Below are 19,916 nucleotides of genomic sequence, written 5' to 3'. Positions count from 1 at the left end.
GGTCTACTTCATGAGGACTATGAGAACACTGAGACATTCTGGTCTACCTCATGAGGACCATGAGAACACTGAGACATACTGGTCTACCTCATGAGGACCATGAGAACACTGAGACATACTGGTCTACTTCATGAGGACTATGAGAACACTGAGACATACTGGTCTACCTCATGAGGACCATGAGAACACTGAGACATACTGGTCTACCTCATGAGGACCATGAGAACACTGAGACATACTGGTCTACCTCATGAGGACCATGAGAACACTGAGACATACTGGTCTACTTCATGAGGACTATGAGAACACTGAGACATTCTGGTCTACCTCATGAGGACCATGAGAACACTGAGACATACTGGTCTACCTCATGAGGACCATGAGAACACTGAGACATACTGGTCTACTTCATGAGGACCATGAGAACACTGAGACATACTGGTCTACTTCATGAGGACCATGAGAACACTGAGACATTCTGGTCTACCTCATGAGGACCATGAGAACACTGAGACATACTGGTCTACTTCATGAGGACCATGAGAACACTGAGACATACTGGTCTACCTCATGAGGACCATGAGAACACTGAACCGCGCTAGCAGTTTACCTCCGTTTCCAGTCTTTATGCTAAGCTAAGCTAACCAGCTGCTTGTACAGATAATAAAGTGTTGTTTACTTATTAAACCTCCTGTTATGTGTTTATTTTCTGTCATAATTCTTCTTTGTTGGTTTCACTTTGATATTAAGAGTTTTTTCTCAGAGGTTTTCCTCCGCTGTGATTGGTCCACAGGCTCCACACGGAGGATCCAATCAGATTGATTTGTGAACAAAGAGCAGCGACATGAATGGAGACACAGTGATGTATTCAGTAACTAACACACACACACACACAGCTGTGTTTCATTACCAGTGTTTGATGTGTGTGTCCTCTCAGATATGGTAATTCCCCTTCAACAGAATGGGCGAGCGAGCTCCACAGAGAGAGAGAGAGAGCGGTGAGTACTCATTCTATTGGGACACTTCAAACACTCATCTGTAATTAAAAACCTTCTCTCCTCCAATGAACCAACTGCTCCTCTGTGTCCAGGCTTTATGCTAAGCTAACCAGTTAAACCCAAAGAAATATGAAAATACATCATTTAATGTGTTCTTATTGAAGGTTAGTTGAATTTCAACAGTTTTGTCAATAAAATAAGTCTGGTGTCAAAACACACTCACACACACACACACACACACTCAGGGCTCAGGTGTGTGTGTGTGTGTGTGTGTGTGTGTGTGTGTGTTTTCTGAAAAGAAAGCAAGCTGCGTTTTGCAGCTGTGCTTGTTTTTCAAACCACACACGCGCGCGCACACACACACACACACACACACACACACACACACACACAGGGGAGTCAGTCTGGAGGTGTGAGTACCGTCCTTTAATACCATTGAAGTCTTTACCTTTGAAAAGTATCCCATGAGGTCATTCCACAGGTATGTTTACCGTGTTAGCATGCTAGCATTAGCTCAGTCAACGTCGTTATGTATTTGGTGTTGGACACATGAACACGTTGATGTGAGGATCAGTGAAGTTATCGTGATACATCCTGAACGACGTCATCACGCTTCATATGAGCCGTAAACATGTTGGTTACATACAGAGAACAATCACATCTTCAGACTGTTGTAAGAAATGTGAGATGTTCTGCTGCGTTGATCTGAATTCATGAACTACAGTCTCTGAAAACCATCAGCATACTCACCTCATCACGGGTTTCATATTATGAGAGAGTGAACCAGAGCTCCTCCCTCTGCTCACACTGACTCATGAATATTCATCCTCACGTCTGAGCACACGTCTCATTCAGTCTGACAAGAATCCACACGGTTCATCCTCACGCCTTTTTATTTGAACTCATGTTTTAAACGTAAAGATATTTAAAGTCAAAAGCAGTAACGTGTGTCCTCAGCGCATTAGAACCACAAACATCTCAATATGAACACATGAACGCTCCGTTTCTCTTCTGTCTGCTGGTGAAAATGATGAATTGTAAACAAAGTAACCTCAGAGAAACATGCAGACATCAATCACTACGAACACTCTGGAAACACTTCTACTCCTGTTTAACACCACGCACACGCACACACGCACACACACGCGCACGCACGCACGCACGCACGCACGCACACGCACGCACACACGTGGCTTCAAACAATAATAAGTGAAATTATGAAAACACAAATGAATCTGGGAGATTTAATCTCTTTCACTAAACGAGTGAAGTCAGTTTGAGACTAATTGGAGAATAATCGTAGTTGAAACTGTTACTGTGAGTAAAACATTCGTAAAGCAGAAGAAAGATGAAAGTAGCAGAAAATAGAAACACTCCAGTAAAGAAGTCAGTGCATGAATGCATGAATCTAAAGGGCCTTGAACTAAATATTCATGATGAGTGACGCACTGCTCGCTCAGCATCAACCTGCTTCAGTTCGTCACTACGTTACCACCTATTCATCCTTTTATTATTTCTATGTGTATTTGAGTTGCACAAGTTAAAAACGTTCATCAACATATTGAAACACGCGTAGCATACAACACACTGCGGTGCTCCTCAGGAGGTCTCTTGGGATCAGGCGGCGTCCAGGAGGCCGTCGCCGCTCAGAAAGCCCGGCACGGACGAGTACGGCTCTCTCTCCGCCTCCGCAGTGACCAGAGACGTCTTCTTCCCCTCCAGCCAGTGGGTCACCATGTCACCTTTCCCCTGTTAACAGACGGACAGAAGCCACAGAGTTGCCAGTCAGCTCCCAGTGCTCCCAGAGCGCCCAGAGCTCCCAGTGCCCGACAGAACTGAGCCTCAGCTCACCTTGACCTGCATCATCCCTCTGCACTCCAGCAGGTAGCCGCCGATCTCCTCCAGCAGGTAGAATGTGCTGGAGCTGCACTGGATCTTCAGGGCTGAAAGACTCAGATACTTCAGTCAGGGTACGAATACCACAGGGTAGAAGTACTCAGCACCACAATACACGTAAAGTACTCATTCTGCATAGTAACATATGTTATATAACTGGTGCTTTAATGTGTAATAACGAGTGTTACCCAGACTGGTGGACTCCATCCTCGAAGATGTGTTCACTGTGTCTCCAAATAAACAGTAACGGGGCATCTTGGTCCCCACGACCCCGGCTACCACCGGACCTACGGAGACGAGATGTTACGGCTACGACGGTTACCACGGTTACCACCAGTGTTTAACGTGTGTACGTACCAGAGAGTGTTGTTTAACGTGTGTACGTACCAGAGTGTGTTTAACGTGTGTATGTACCAGAGTGTGTTGTTTAACGTGTGTACGTACCAGAGAGTGTTGTTTAACGTGTGTACGTACCAGAGTGTGTTTAACGTGTGTACGTACCAGAGTGTGTGTTTAACGTGTGTATGTACCAGAGTGTGTTTAACGTGTGTATGTACCAGAGTGTGTTTAACGTGTGTACGTACCAGAGTGTGTTTAACGTGTGTACGTACCAGAGTGTGTTGTTTAACGTGTGTACGTACCAGAGTGTGTTTAACGTGTGTATGTACCAGAGTGTGTTTAACGTGTGTATGTACCAGAGTGTGTTTAACGTGTGTACGTACCAGAGTGTGTTTAACGTGTGTACGTACCAGAGTGTGTTGTTTAACGTGTGTACGTACCAGAGTGTGTTTAACGTGTGTACGTACCAGAGTGTGTTTAACGTGTGTATGTACCAGAGTGTGTTTAACGTGTGTATGTACCAGAGTGTGTTTAACGTGTGTACGTACCAGAGTGTGTTTAACGTGTGTATGTACCAGAGTGTGTTGTTTAACGTGTGTACGTACCAGAGTGTGTTTAACGTGTGTATGTACCAGAGTGTGTTGTTTAACGTGTGTACGTACCAGAGTGTGTTTAACGTGTGTACCAGAGTGTGTTGTTTAACGTGTGTACGTACCAGAGTGTGTTTAACGTGTGTACCAGAGTGTGTTGTTTAACGTGTGTACCAGAGTGTGTTGTTTAACGTGTGTACGTACCAGAGAGTGTGTTGTTTAACGTGTGTACGTACCAGAGTGTGTTGTTTAACGTGTGTACGTACCAGAGTGTGTTGTTTAACGTGTGTACGTACCAGAGTGTTGTTTAACGTGTGTACGTACCAGAGTGTGTTGTTTAACGTGTGTACGTACCAGAATGTGTTGTTTAACGTGTGTACGTACCAGAGTGTGTTGTTTAACGTGTGTACGTACCAGAGTGTGTTGTTTAACGTGTGTACGTACCAGAGTGTGTTTAACGTGTGTATGTACCAGAGTGTGTTGTTTAACGTGTGTACGTACCAGAATGTGTTGTTTAACGTGTGTACGTACCAGAGTGTGTTGTTTAACGTGTGTATGTACCAGAGTGTGTTGTTTAACGTGTGTACGTACCAGAGTGTGTTTAACGTGTGTATGTACCAGAGTGTGTTTAACGTGTGTATGTACCAGAGTGTGTTGTTTAACGTGTGTGCGTACCAGAGAGTGTGTTGTTTAACGTGTGTACGTACCAGAGTGTGTTGTTTAACGTGTGTACGTACCAGAGTGTTGTTTAACGTGTGTACGTACCAGAGTGTGTTGTTTAACGTGTGTACGTACCAGAATGTGTTGTTTAACGTGTGTACGTACCAGAGTGTGTTGTTTAACGTGTGTACGTACCAGAATGTGTTGTTTAACGTGTGTACCAGAGTGTGTTGTTTAACGTGTGTACGTACCAGAATGTGTTGTTTAACGTGTGTACGTACCAGAGTGTGTTGTTTAACGTGTGTATGTACCAGAGTGTGTTGTTTAACGTGTGTACGTACCAGAGTGTGTTTAACGTGTGTATGTACCAGAGTGTGTTTAACGTGTGTATGTACCAGAGTGTGTTGTTTAACGTGTGTATGTACCAGAATGTGTTGTTTAACGTGTGTACGTACCAGAATGTGTTGTTTAACGTGTGTACGTACCAGAGAGTGTGTTGTTTAACGTGTGTATGTACCAGAGTGTGTTGTTTAACGTGTGTACGTACCAGAGTGTGTTGTTTAACGTGTGTACGTACCAGAGTGTGTTGTTTAACGTGTGTACGTACCAGAGAGTGTGTTGTTTAACGTGTGTACGTACCAGAGAGTGTGTTGTTTAACGTGTGTACGTACCAGAGTGTGTTGTTTAACGTGTGTACGTACCAGAGTGTGTTGTTTAACGTGTGTACGTACCAGAGTGTGTTGTTTAACGTGTGTACGTACCAGAGTGTGTTGTTTAACGTGTGTACGTACCAGAGTGTGTGTTTAACGTGTGTACGTACCAGAGTGTGTTGTTTAACGTGTGTATGTACCAGAGTGTGTGTTTAACGTGTGTACGTACCAGAGTGTGTTGTTTAACGTGTGTACGTACCAGAGTGTGTTGTTTAACGTGTGTACGTACCAGAGTGTGTTGTTTAACGTGTGTACGTACCAGAGTGTGTTGTTTAACGTGTGTATGTACCAGAGTGTGTTGTTTAACGTGTGTACGTACCAGAGTGTGTTGTTTAACGTGTGTATGTACCAGAGTGTGTGTTTAACGTGTGTACGTACCAGAGTGTGTTGTTTAACGTGTGTACGTACCAGAGTGTGTTGTTTAACGTGTGTACGTACCAGAGTGTGTTGTTTAACGTGTGTACGTACCAGAGTGTGTTGTTTAACGTGTGTACGTACCAGAGTGTGTTGTTTAACGTGTGTACGTACCAGAGTGTGTGTTTAACGTGTGTACGTACCAGAGTGTGTTGTTTAACGTGTGTACGTACCAGAGTGTGTTGTTTAACGTGTGTACGTACCAGAGTGTGTTGTTTAACGTGTGTACGTACCAGAGTGTGTGTTTAACGTGTGTACGTACCAGAGAGTGTGTTTAACGTGTGTACGTACCAGAGTGTGTTGTTTAACGTGTGTACGTACCAGAGTGTGTGTTTAACGTGTGTACGTACCAGAGTGTGTGTTTAACGTGTGTACGTACCAGAGTGTGTGTTTAACGTGTGTACGTACCAGAGTGTGTGTTTAACGTGTGTACGTACCAGAGTGTGTGTTTAACGTGTGTACGTACCAGAGTGTGTGTTTAACGTGTGTACGTACCAGAGTGTGTTGTTTAACGTGTGTACGTACCAGAGTGTGTGTTTAACGTGTGTACGTACCAGAGTGTGTGTTTAACGTGTGTACGTACCAGAGTGTGTGTTTAACGTGTGTACGTACCAGAGTGTGTTGTTTAACGTGTGTACGTACCAGAGAGTGTGTTGTTTAACGTGTGTACGTACCAGAGTGTGTGTTTAACGTGTGTACGTACCAGAGTGTGTGTTTAACGTGTGTACGTACCAGAGTGTGTTGTTTAACGTGTGTACGTACCAGAGTGTGTGTTTAACGTGTGTACGTACCAGAGTGTGTTGTTTAACGTGTGTACGTACCAGAGTGTGTGTTTAACGTGTGTACGTACCAGAGTGTGTGTTTAACGTGTGTACGTACCAGAGTGTGTGTTTAACGTGTGTATGTACCAGAGTGTGTTGTTTAACGTGTGTACGTACCAGAGTGTGTGTTTAACGTGTGTACGTACCAGAGTGTATTCCGGCTCGTATCTGCAGCTGTGTGTTGGGTTTGTGGGGGATCCTGAAGGTGCGACAGACGCCCACCAGGTCTAGAGCCATGCTGGCGATCTCTGAGGCATGGAGGATCCCGTTCTCCAGGGGAACACCGGAGACCACCATGTCTACCACACAGAGATCCAGACCACAACAAGGTTCAGCTTTTGGTTTTTAGAGGCTGCTGTTGGAGCTCCGCTGTATTCAGTCCACCGCCTCTCACCAAATATTGTAAACACCTGAAGTAAGTCAGTAATACACCAGTGTAACAGGACGGCACGGAGGACAGAAATGAGTGGCAGCGCAGCAATCACAGGCAGTTCTGCAGGTTTTTAATCCAACAAACCTCACCCAACACAAAACAACGGAACACGTAGCTCAGTCCAGAGCTCGATCAGTTAACTCGATAACTAAACTAAACCAGCCGGGCCGCTAGCCGACTTACCGGGCTTAATCTTCTCTGCTCTGTTTCTCTCCCGGCCAGTTGTTCCCCTCCCTGATGAGGAGATCCGGATCAGGTGTGATCCCACACCTGATCTCAACGCTCTCCTGAAGGAGAGGGTGGAGCCTTCTGGCAGGAATGTAGATGCCAGCCACTACCCTGCCCCTCAGGCCCTGACACCATATTTAATTATTACACTGTGTGTGTGTGTGTGTGTGTGTGTGTGTGTGTGTGTGTGTGTGTGTGTGTGCGCGCGCGCGCCACTCACAGGCGTCTCCGATGGTCTCCACCTTGTAGACGTCGTAGTTGTCGATGATGTCGTCAAATGTGGTGTAGAGCTTGTTGAGGAAGTCTACGACCTGGTAAGGAGTGCTGCTGCTGGACAGCTGAGTGAAGCCCACGATGTCACTGCACACACACACAGTTTAGACTGTAAAACTAAACAATGGAGCATCATGTACTAAATGAACATCATGCTGTATTGAAGAAGACTTGAAACTAGAGATTGAGACATAAACTCATGTTTACAATGTTTACTGAGGTAATAAATCAAGAGAGAAGTAGAGTCATTTTCTCATAGACTTCTATACAACCAGAGGAGTCGCCCCCTGGTGGACACTAGAGAGAATGCAGCTTTAACACATGAAGCTCTGACTTCACTCTTAATTAATGGAGTTTGCCTCCTGGTCCTACCTGAAGAAGATGGTGGCGCTGACGTAACTCTGAGCCTGCATCGGTTTTCCCTGCCGCAGGTCATCAGCTACCTGTTTAGGGAGCATACCTCCGACACAAACATGCAATTAGTTTAACATTCTGCAGATACATGATGTTTTTGAATATATGAGTATTGTTACAACAGAATGTGCACGATGGATAAAGTTATAAATGTGTTCATGCTTGATTTTAATTGTTCCAATGACAACTACTGTTTGTGGAGGACTACTGTATAAATAACTGCATCATCTGCATATAGAGACATCTTAACTGGTTCAATGTGACGGACAGGCGACGGACAGGTGTGTATATCTATGTGTGTATATCTATGTGTGTATATCTATGCGTGTATATCTATGCGTGTATATCTATGCGTGTATATCTATGCGTGTATATCTATGCGTGTATATCTATGCGTGTATATCTATGCGTGTATATCTATGCGTGTATATCTATGCGTGTATATCTATGCGTGTATATCTATGCGTGTATATCTATGCGTGTCCTACTATAAAGCAGCCTGTCGGTCTTCTGTTTCTCGTGCGTTAGATCCTGCGTCCGCTCTGACACCAGCACCTCCAGGTGTTTACTGTACTTCTCCATCTGAAACAAACCGTTCAAGCTCAATGACATGACGGCATGATGTCATGCACATAAAGTGCTGCTGTAAGAATGACTCTGGATTCCAGGTCATCACCAGGTTCATCATCATGTCCACCGGGCTGACTTTGATGGGGTTGATCCGGTGAACAAACTTCTTGATTTGCTCAAAGGTGGGTCGGTGGACGGGGTTGTGAGAGCGACATCGTCGGATCAGCTATGGGAACACAGGAGGGACAAAAGAACGTCAGAAAAAGGTAAGAGAGAGAGATCTGATGTGGATGGTTTACTCCTCTTACTTTATTTATTCATTTCATTTATTTTAAAGAAATGGAGAAAAAGAAAACAGTTTCTCGAGGCTCCATAATCTGATTTTTGTTGTTTGAGGAGTTCTATTAGAAAGAGTCAAATCGTGATAATCAATGAGATGAAAGGACGTTCTCACCTCTACGTAGTCAGCCGGACAGGGACAGGTGTCGGCTCTACTAGAGATGAGCTCTGGTAGAGGAGGACAACAGGAGCTCTCCAGACTGGACTCCTCTACCTGTAAAGTATTCATGTATCTGTCCTCCATTCGGCCAGCGACACAATAACAGTTAGAAAGACATCAGAGAGACGAGGACTTACTGGGACGGGGTCGCTGCGAGTGGCAATCTCCAGCAGAATGATGGAATAACTGTGAAAGCACACAGAGGTTATGTGTGTGTGTGTAGAGCATCGGGTTTTTGGGTTAATTCTTGTTCAAGAGGCCAGTTCACTCCGTCAGAGCTCTTTAGTCACAAACGCTACTCGTGGGATCATCTGTGTTTATTGATCACGCTGAAAAACCCACCACTGCGTCTTTGTTCATGTAGAGCAGCGCTTCCCAAACTTTTTAGGCCACGCACCCCCTTCTACATCCCGACCGGGTTCACGCACCCCCAACCCCCCCCCCCCCCCCCCACACCTTAAAAAATAAAAAAGCAACAGAGCCTATACTAATCGGACCAATGAGAGAACAGTTTGCTCGCGCGTGGCGTTTGTTTTCAAGATAAAAAACACAAAAACTCTTCCTGCACCGTGCCTTCAAGGTAACAGACGTTCACCAGATGTGGCCAGATTGGCCACATCTGGTTGCAGAGAGTGAAACTCACTCTTCTTCACGCGACCGACCAATGCAGCCAGGATGTCTTTGTACAAAGCATCGATGCGCGCGACAGTGTTGTTGGACGCGGGATCACGTCCAACTTGTTTCGCTTCTCTCTCTCCAATCATACATTCCACCATCTCTTTAACATGTTTCCCTCTCCACCACCGCCTCTCCTCCCTATTACGCGGTCAGAATACGACCACAACACGCCGCCTGTCTCCGGCAGCAACGCGCTCATCCACGCACGGGAACAACACCGAGTTGTAATATAAACCTCCATAACACCCCGCCACTCTCGGCTCATACCTCCCCAGCAACGAGGCACATCACCCGGTCACAATACCTCCAGAATGTCCCCCGGGTGAAATCCGGGACTTGGTTCTATGGTTCCGAGTGGCGGCGCTCACCCGTTGGCGCCGGGACGCGAGGTCTCCGGCCGGCAGTTTTGGGGGAACGTCATGTTTAGGAGACAGGACTGCACCATGAGACCACCATTACATCTTTCCTCTCGCGCCCCCTAGAGGCAGCTCGCCACACTTTGGGAATCCCTGACGTAGAGGAATGTTAATTCCTGTACATTCCCGTCTATTCCCGTCTTTGCATTGACTTTGTGCGTTTTGGCGTCGTGCGAGGTGTCTGCTCGCCGTTTGCCGTGACCTCGGCAGTAGTTGAGGTCCGGATGGTTCTGTTTGTGTTCTGCGTACCTGAACACGTCTCCAGCCAGCGTCGGCTCCGTGTTGGCGTTCTGAAACTCGGGCGGCATGTAAACCTCCAGGACTCTCTGCTGATAGGTGGAAAGAGGCGCCGCGCCGTTGTCTCTGCGGTACGTTCCCAGCCCGTAATCTGACGGGACGGACCGTGTGTCAATCAACATCCGGAATAAGACGGTCCAATGAAACACACGGGCGTGCCTCGGTCTGCTCGCCTCACCTGTGATCTTGCAGACCCAGCGGTCGTCCAACACACAGTTCAGAGACTTGAGTCGGCCGTGACAGATCTTGTGTTGGTGCAGGTACGACGTCCCTCTGGCGATGTCTGTGGCGAAGGAAAACCTGGAAGGGAATCAAACCGTGGATTATTGCTTCACGAACCCGATGTCATTATCAGCACCTGCAATGACGGCGTGTCCACCTGAAGCCCCAGTTGAGTGGGACCTCCTCGTTAAGAAGAATGTCGTTAAGGCTTCCTTTTGGGCAGTACTCCGTCACTATGGCGACGTCCGGCACCTCAACACAACCGCCGATGAACTTACAGAGGTTTGGGTGATCGAGCTCCCTGCAGAGAGAGAGAGAGAGGGTCAAAGCACTGTATGGAAGCCCAAGAGTGACATTTAACGCCTCTACTTTTTACAGGATCGTGGCGTGTTTTTTAATTTCTGGGGGCTTTTTACGCCGTTTAAAAGTGTTCTCCTGATGGTAACGAGCCCGTCCTTCTGTTCTCTAAGAGTGAAACAGGACCAAAGCAAAATGCTGCATGTTTTTAAAGCCACTTTGTACACGTTTCACAATAAGTCTGAGAACCACTTTGATGTCGGGTCTGGATCAATACTTTAGCTTCTCATGCTGGTGGATTCTCATTTCTTTGTGAAATAGAAATGCTCGTAAAGAACAGCGTTATTGACTGTTTACATGGTGTAACTCAGTGCAAAGTGGGAAATCATGGTTTTAACATAAATGGGGTGAAAGTAGAGGCGTTTACGTCACATTGGAAACATGACGATCACGTCAGAGGAGGTTCGTTACCTGACTTGTTTGACTTCCTGTCTGATGGTTTTGGACAGATAGAACGTCTTTGTTTGAATCCTCTTGATGGCCACCGTCCTGCCATCACTGGAGCACAAATGTGTTTTCATGTATCATAATGATTTAGTTCCTCGAACACTCACTCCTTCCTGATACCGACTCAGATACTTTAAAAAACTAAATATTGCAAGTCAGGTTGCCATCCGAACGTTCCAAGTACAGTTTCTTACATTTGATTCTTAAGGACATAATTAGAAATGTTCTGAAAAGAAGGTTGTGCTTATCATGAACCCAAAGGTTTTGAACTTTAATCATTTTAACTGCTGGTATCAAATGTCTGGAGAGATGCATAATCTTGTCAACTGAATGACAGGTAGACGTACTAGACCCCTGTGCAGGTGAACGGGGTCTTCCGGGTCCCCGGTTGTCCCGTGTAGCAGCTGAGAGCCGTCACACAGCTGCCGTTACTGTTGCTGTTCCCCACCGGTACGCTCATGATACTGCCCATGGTCATACGGGCCTCCTGATCTATAGAGACACAAATACAGAGAAAGATCCACTAAGGACCACTCTAGACCTGCAACAGACCTGTTGGAACCAGGACATCTGTTTTAGACCAATGCCAGACCAGTCGAGTTCCAGAACCAGGTCTATTCAGTGCAGTTTTAGACCTCTTGTAATGGTTCCGCACCAGTCACACCAGTTTCAGACCTCATGTAATGGTTCCTCACCAGTCACACCAGTTTCAGACCTCTTGTAATGGTTCCTCACTGGTTCACACCAGTTTCAGACCTCTTGTAATGGTTCCTCACCAGTCACACCAGTTTCAGACCTCTTGTAATGGTTCCTCACCAGTCACACCAGTTTCAGACCTCTTGTAATGGTTCCTCACTGGTTCACACCAGTGTCAGAGCTCTTGTCATGGTTCCTCACCAGTTTCAGAGTTACGGTACCTTGTTTAATCTTGGTGAAGTCGATGATCCAGCTCTCGTCCCACAGAAGCTTTCGTTTCTGGTACCTCAGCCACTAAAAACCAGAGAGATTGGGGTTATTTGTGATGTTGAGTATTTTTTGTTGTGTTTTGTGTGAGTTCTCACCACAGCGGTCAGTACAAAGCAGAGGCAGAGCAGGCTGAGCGGCAGGCCGATGGCCAGCTTGGTGGTCGGGGTCATCGGGCATTCACCGCAGTCCGCCGGACAGGTGGAACAGAACTCCGCCTCCTCACAGACGCCGTCACCGCACACTTATGAAGGGGAGTAAAAAGAGAACCTTTACCACACCAAATGTACCCACATGGAGCCTCACACCCAAAGACTGATACCTAAACCATTTCTGACCTTACTGGAGACCTTAAACTTTATTCTAAGACATAGGTGGCCTCCTTCAGGTTGGAGTTCTTGGGGGCCGAACAAGAACCAGTTCACATCCAGCTGAAGATGGGGAGGTCTTCAATTAGCGGCCAATCTACCTTCCAACTTTCACCTGTGGTCCTGAGTCCGTCCTCGGTTACAATCAGGCAGCAACCTCCGGTTCTGAACAGTGAAGTCAGTGCTTCACGTGTTAAAGCTGCATTCTCTCTAGTGTCCACCAGGGGGCGACTCCTCTGGTTGTATAGAAGTCTATAGAAAATGACTCTACTTCTCTCTTGATTTATTACCTCAGTAAACATTGTAAACATGAGTTTATGTCTCAATCTCTAGTTTCAAGTCTTCTTCAATACAGCATGATGTTCATTTAGTACATTATGGTCCATTTAGAGTCACACAGACCATAAAGCAGGGGATGCTTTAGGGCGGGGCTACACGCTGATTGACAGGTGTCTAACAGACGTATGCGGCGTCTACGTCACTCCTCCTCAGTCCAGATATGGTCACTTCCTGTTCACTGGTTGCAAAAAAACAAGAAGGCGACGTCCAAAACGCTGAACTCGAGGCTTCAAAACGTCCACAATCCAACGAGAGACGTCACGACGACTATGTCCACTTCTTATACAGTCCATGTCTTTACCACATGTAACCGCATCAGCTGAGCTTCAATGGTTGGAGGTCTCGAATTAGCGGTCAATCCACCTTCCGACTGTCCCCCTGTGGTTCTGATTCCTGGGTTATAATCAAAACAAATGAGATTGTGGACCGCCAAAACAGTTGAAAGAACGTCTTGACTCCACCATAAAGACAAGATGAGGACCTCAGATATTCAGGAGGAACTTGGAGAACAGTTGTCGGTTGAGATGGTTTTGGCATCTGATCAGTACTCCTCTTGAACGCCTTCCTTGGGGTGCCAGGAGCAGACCTAGAGGACTACATGGGCGACCGTCGGAATCCAGATCCGTATAAATGACGATTACACCAAGGTCTTAACGAGAGGATTTCTTTATAAACTAAACAAACTACTTTTGCTGCCAAGACTTTAGCTTTGAGCTACCTTTTTGGTCACATGACCCCTCGTTGTAACTGTTGCTAAAGTCATGCTCGGAAGTAGACGGTCAACTAGTCTGACTAACTGGACGTAGACTTTGGGTATAAGCCTACCTACCATTGTGATTGGTTTAAAGTAATACAAACAGAGAGACTAAAGGGGTCAACAAACACCAACACAACCTACCTACAGCCGGCTGCACGGTGCTCTTGGCCTCCAGAGCAACCTGCATGCGACCGACCCGTATGTGAGCGATGAGCGACGTCAAGCCAGCGTGGAACAGAACCACCTGTGGGACAGAGTTCAGGGTTTAGGGTTTACCTGGTCATTTAGGGAACAACAGCCAAGTATGTGAAGGCAGAAATGTAACATCAGAGGATCTGAAGCCGATTGGTTGGATCTGAAATCTTTTGCTTTTTGCTGTTGTGTACAATTTTGCATGAATCCCTAAAGAAGTTAAGAGCTTAAGGAGGAGAGTTGGAAACATTAATGATATAAAGTAGTGTGTCATCTGCATACGAAGATATTTAATTTAGTTTTTATGCTTTTTACTACATTACATTCAGGAAAAATTCCCCAGAATCACCATTCTATTTGGTCTCGGGACTCCAAACATTTTGCTTTGTGTTGATATTTTCTGGAGATGAAAATATTGAAACAAACAAGGATTTTTGAACCCCCCCCCCCCCCCCCCCCCAAAACTGAGGTTTCTTCCATTTTGACCGTAACGTTTTAACGTTTTTTTGTGTAGTTTGTTGCTGAGAGCTTTGGCCCCGTCTGAAACCATTCCTGGACTGGTGTTACCTTGGCGGTCCAGTTGTTCTGGGTCATCTTGCCGGAGGTGGAGATGGTGTGAGTGAAGATCTTCCCGTCGTCGGGTATCCACGGACCACATATGCTCTCCGTCTGAAAGTTGGTTAATTTCAGTTTTAAAATCATTTTTAAAAATCTATTTAAACTTTCTACATTTCCTGTGCTACATTTTGAAAGGAAATATTTTTTATGTTTTATCCACGAAATTATCTGACCGGTGGAGTTACTGGTTACTGAATCAGATTTTACATTTGAGATTAAATATCCACCAATTGTATCTGAGTGATAAATATTATTGAAATCCTCCTGTATTTCAGGGAAGGTATGTTGTTGTGAATTCTAATAAGTTTATTTAGTTAAAATGTATTTATTTAATTTAAATGTATTTATTAATTTAATTTAAATGTATTTCTTAATTTATTGTATTGTATTGAGTTAGCTAGAGAGAGCTCATTTCTGTTTGTAGTCCCTGAGCAAGTTATTACAATTTATTGGCAGAATATTATTAATCAATAAAATTCTACAGTAAGCTTTACAGTACAACACGATACAATAAAATACATCACAAAAGTAGCAGGTATGTAAAAACGTATTAATATCGTAAAGAAAACTTCTCCAGAATAAACCTGATTAGATTGTAATGGTATTATTAATAATTTTAATGGCATCTAATTATGATTTAAATATCATAAATTGTGCTTTAATTGAAATCCATTGTTTATCCACCAACACAGACTGAGGACTCAAAGTGTACCATGTGACCCAGAGGACAGGAGTGGATGTTAGCGTGATGGATGCAGCAGTTTTCTCCGTCAGCGTCTTTCCAGTTGGACGGACAGTCGAGCTGTTCACAAAACCTCCGAGCTGCTTCGGCGTTTGATATGGAGCTAAACACACACACACACACACACACACACACACACACACACACACACACACACACACACACACACACACACACACACACACACACACACACACCAGACCGGTTCAGAGTAGAGACGAGTAACGCTGTGTTCACACCAAACACAAAAGCCACTTATTTGAATTTGATCTCAACGTTCCGGAGAGGAGGAAGGTTTACTACAGAACACAAAATAAACTATTTAGCTGTGATTTAACATCAATAAACATCCATTTGCGTCCATTCGCTTCCATTCGCGTCCATTCGCGTCTGATCGCGTCCATTCGCGTCTGATCGCGTCCATTCACGTCCATTCGCTTCCATTCGCGTACATTCGCGTCCATTCACGTACATTCGCGTCTGATCGCGTACATTCATGTCCATTCACTTCCATTCTCTTCCATTCGCTTCCATTCGCGTCCATTCGCGTCCATTCACGTACATTCGCGTCTGATCGCGTCCATTCATGTCCATTCACTTCCATTCTCTTCCATTCTCTTCCATTCCCTTCCATTCTCTTCCATTCGCGTCCATTCACGTACATTCGCGTCTGATCGCGTACATTCATGTCCATTCACTTCCATTCTCTTCCATTCGCTTCCATTCGCTTCCATTCTCTTCCATTCGCGTCCATTCACGTACATTCGCGTCTGATCGCGTACATTCATGTCCATTCACTTCCATTCTCTTCCATTCGCTTCCATTCGCGTCCATTCACGTATATTCGCGTCTGATCGCGTCCATTCACTTCCATTCACGTACATTTGCATCTGATCGCGTACATTCACGTACATTCATGTCCATTCATGTTCATTCACTTCCATTCTCTTCCATTCACGTCCATTCACTTCCATTCTCTTCCATTCACGTCCATTCATATACATTCGCGTCTGATCGCGTCCATTCATGTCCATTCACATACATTCGCGTCTGATCGCGTCCATTCATGTCCATTCATGTTCATTCTCTTCCATTCACGTCCATTCACTTCCATTCTCTTCCATTCGCTTCCATTCCCTTCCATTCGCGTACATTCGCGTCCATTCACGTCCATTCGCGTACATTCATGTCCATTCACTTCCATTCTCTTCCATTCGCGTCTGATCGCGTACATTCATGTCCATTCACTTCCATTCTCTTCCATTTGCGTCCATTCACGTACATTCGCGTCTGATCGCGTACATTCATGTCCATTCACTTCCATTCTCTTCCATTCGCTTCCATTCGCGTCCATTCACGTACATTCGCGTCTGATCGCGTCCATTCACTTCCATTCACGTACATTTGCATCTGATCGCGTACATTCACGTACATTCATGTCCATTCATGTTCATTCACTTCCATTCTCTTCCATTCACGTCCATTCACTTCCATTCTCTTCCATTCACGTCCATTCACATACATTCGCGTCTGATCGCGTCCATTCACGTCCATTCACATACATTCGCGTCTGATCGCGTCCATTCATGTCCATTCATGTCCATTCATGTTCATTCTCTTCCATTCACGTCCATTCACTTCCATTCTCTTCCATTCACGTCCATTCACGTCCATTCACATCCATTCGCGTCCTATCGTGTACATTCGCGTCTTGGCATTGACTTTGACTGTATAAGATTAGCTTGTCATTCCGTGTGAGCCGGTCCTGTTTGAACCCAGTACGTCACCTGTAGACCAGTAGAAGAGACGTACTGACCTGTGAGTGAAGATGTGGTTTTCTACAGCCCACTGGTAGAAAGAGTCCGAGGCCGTCACCGAGTACGAGATGCTGAAGAACTCACCGCTCTTCACCGTCTCTGGAGGACGGACCACCCAGGACATCTCGAGACCTGGACCAGAGACACAGAGACAGACAGACAGATAATAATATACTTGTACTACCTTCAGTACACAGATGTATCGTCTCTTAACCAGACTTCATTCATAAATGTGTCATTTTAATGTTTCTCTCCAGACAGTAACGTTCATGAGGAACACAAAGTTTAAACATGACATCATCGTAAACTCTCTTCTCTATAATTCTGGATGATGAAGATGAAGCTCGGTACCTCCACAGTCCATCATGTTGTACTCGTTGGGTTTGTCCAGAGGCCAGCAGTCGTACTCACTGTTGTCCAGGTCATGCCAACAGAACACACAACACACACACACCTGAGAACACACACACACACACAGGAACATGATGTAGAAATATGAATGTATTAGGGCTTCGTATTGAACCGTTCGGTACGAGGCTCACGGTTCGGTACGCATGACGAACCGAATACGTTTGAATAAAAAAAGAATTTTTTTTTTAAATTTTTTTAAACCTTTATTTAAGCAGGTAGTCCCATTGAGATTAAAATCTCTTTTGCAAGATGTAAGTAACAATACTACATCACATTAAGGAGCAGTTTTTGTTTTTGATGCTGATGTGTTGCTAAGAAGACACCCAGAAGACGGGTCACTCAGGTATAGTTCATCATTGTTCAAAGTCAAAGAATAACTTCATGATGTTAGTTGTGATGAAAAAATATATTTAAAAATCAAGTACATTTCTCTGCATTTATAGTTTCTACTGTACCGAACCGTACCGAACCGTGGCTCCACTGTATCGTACCCAACCGTGAGTTTTGTGAACCGTTACAGCCCTAGAATGTATCTTTGATTTAAATCAGCCAGAGAGGAATAAAAGGATTGCTGTTGAGTTACAACAATAACACAGTTAAAATGTGCTTTAAGTCAGTTTGAAGTATTTAAAATCACAGAGAGAGAAACAGAACATGAAGGAAACAAACATCTGGACTCATTCAAACCAAACTGGTCAGAATGAAATAACTTTTATTTAATAAAACGTTTACCTGATAAGATTTCATGAAACTTATTTCATTATTAACATTTATCATTTAACAACTAATAAACATGAAACATTTAATCAACCCTTTAAAGCTGAGCTTTAAATGTGATGATTTATTTAAAATCAATAAACCTGGAGATTCTGTTGAAAACGCGTCTTCTTTCATTAAAGATGAATATTTGAATATGAAAACAGAACCAGCACATATCCACATCCGTCCAACATAAAACAGAACCAGCACATATCCACATCTGTCCAACATAAAACAGAACCAGCACATATCCACATCTGTCCAACATAAAACAGAACCAGCACATATCCACATCCGTCCAACATAAAACAGAACCAGCACATATCCACATCTGTCCAACATAAAACAGAACCAGCACATATCCACATCTGTCCAACATAAAACAGAACCAGCACATATCCACATCTGTCCAACAGAAAGCCTCAGTGTCAGCGTTACATTCAGAACAGTGAAGAAGTCAGTGAGGTTAGAGACTTACCCAGAGCAGGAACCCACCGCTCCTCTTCTTCATGCTGCTGCTGCTGACAGGAGGACAGACAGTGAGACAGGCAGGCAGTGAGACAGACAGTGTGTTGGTCTGAGCGGTTGAGTCCAGACTGAGTGATGAAGAGGAGACAGAGAGATGGACAGACGGTGAGACGGTGTCCTCTAGTGGTTGAACTCAGTCACTGATATGAAATATGACTGAATTGACTATTTAATAACGGAGTGATGGTTTGAAGTATTCTGACCTTTTACTGCAGTAAAAGTACGAATACCACATGGTACGAATACTACACTGAGTCAAAGTAAAAGTATGAAATGTATTTTGTCAAAGAACTGCTGATTACTACTCGTACTTCTACTCATATTGTACTAAAAATTCAGATACTTAGTCATACATAATGAAGTACTTTTACATTATGACTTGAGGAAAACCTCTGAATACTTCAATCCCTGATTATTACTATGTTTATTAACAATGAAGTACTTCAACTTGTATTTTACTTGAACATTTTGTACTTCTACTCTACTACATCTCAGGGAATACTGTACTTTATACTGCTCTACATGTATTGATACTGCTCTACATGTATTTATACTGTACTTTACACTGCTACGTGTATTTATACTGTACTTTATACTGCTCTACATGTATTTATACTGTACTTTACACTGCTACGTGTATTTATACTGTACTTTATACTGATATGTGTATTTACACTGTACTTTATACTGCTCTACATGTATTTATACTGTATGTTATACTGCTCTACATGTATCTATAATGTACTTTATACTGCTCTACATGTATTTATACTGTACTTTACACTGCTACGTGTATTTATACTGTACTTTATACTGCTCTACATGTATTTATACTGTACTTTACACTGCTACGTGTATTTATACTGTACTTTATACTGATATGTGTATTTACACTGTACTTTATACTGCTCTACATGTATTTATACTGTATGTTATACTGCTCTACATGTATCTATAATGTACTTTATACTGCTCTACATGTATTTATACTGTACTTTACACTGCTCTACATGTATCTATAATGTACTTTATACTGATATGTGTATTTACACTGTACTTTATACTGCTCTACATGTATTTATACTGTACTTTACACTGCTCTACATGTATCTATAATGTACTTTATACTGATATGTGTATTTACACTGTACTTTATACTG

General features: G+C 44.1%; 1 protein-coding gene across 1 annotated transcript; it reads right to left on the bottom strand.

The window, feature by feature from the left end:
* Nucleotides 1–1,873: 1,873 nt before the first annotated feature.
* Nucleotides 1,874–18,739, bottom strand: LOC306796727 (atrial natriuretic peptide receptor 1; the record flags this gene model as incomplete). Its single annotated transcript, XM_079295795.1, has 23 exons — nt 1,874–2,747; nt 2,850–2,941; nt 3,083–3,181; nt 6,575–6,727; nt 7,310–7,449; nt 7,735–7,822; nt 8,265–8,358; nt 8,453–8,572; nt 8,801–8,899; nt 8,983–9,031; nt 10,189–10,327; nt 10,415–10,536; nt 10,616–10,759; nt 11,227–11,313; nt 11,610–11,754; nt 12,180–12,252; nt 12,324–12,469; nt 13,831–13,933; nt 14,449–14,550; nt 15,212–15,344; nt 17,058–17,190; nt 17,410–17,512; nt 18,707–18,739. 23 exons carry the CDS (start codon nt 18,737–18,739, stop codon nt 2,616–2,618), a joined length of 2,529 nt encoding a protein of 842 aa, XP_079151921.1. The 3' UTR covers nt 1,874–2,615.
* Between the last annotated feature and the right edge of the window lie 1,177 nt (nt 18,740–19,916).

Source organism: Melanostigma gelatinosum (assembly GCF_949748355.1).
Source record: "Melanostigma gelatinosum genome assembly, chromosome: 23".
Taxonomy (NCBI): domain Eukaryota; kingdom Metazoa; phylum Chordata; class Actinopteri; order Perciformes; family Zoarcidae; genus Melanostigma; species Melanostigma gelatinosum.
The sequence above is the reverse complement of the archived record's forward strand: the minus strand, read 5'-3'. Positions and strand labels throughout refer to the sequence as shown.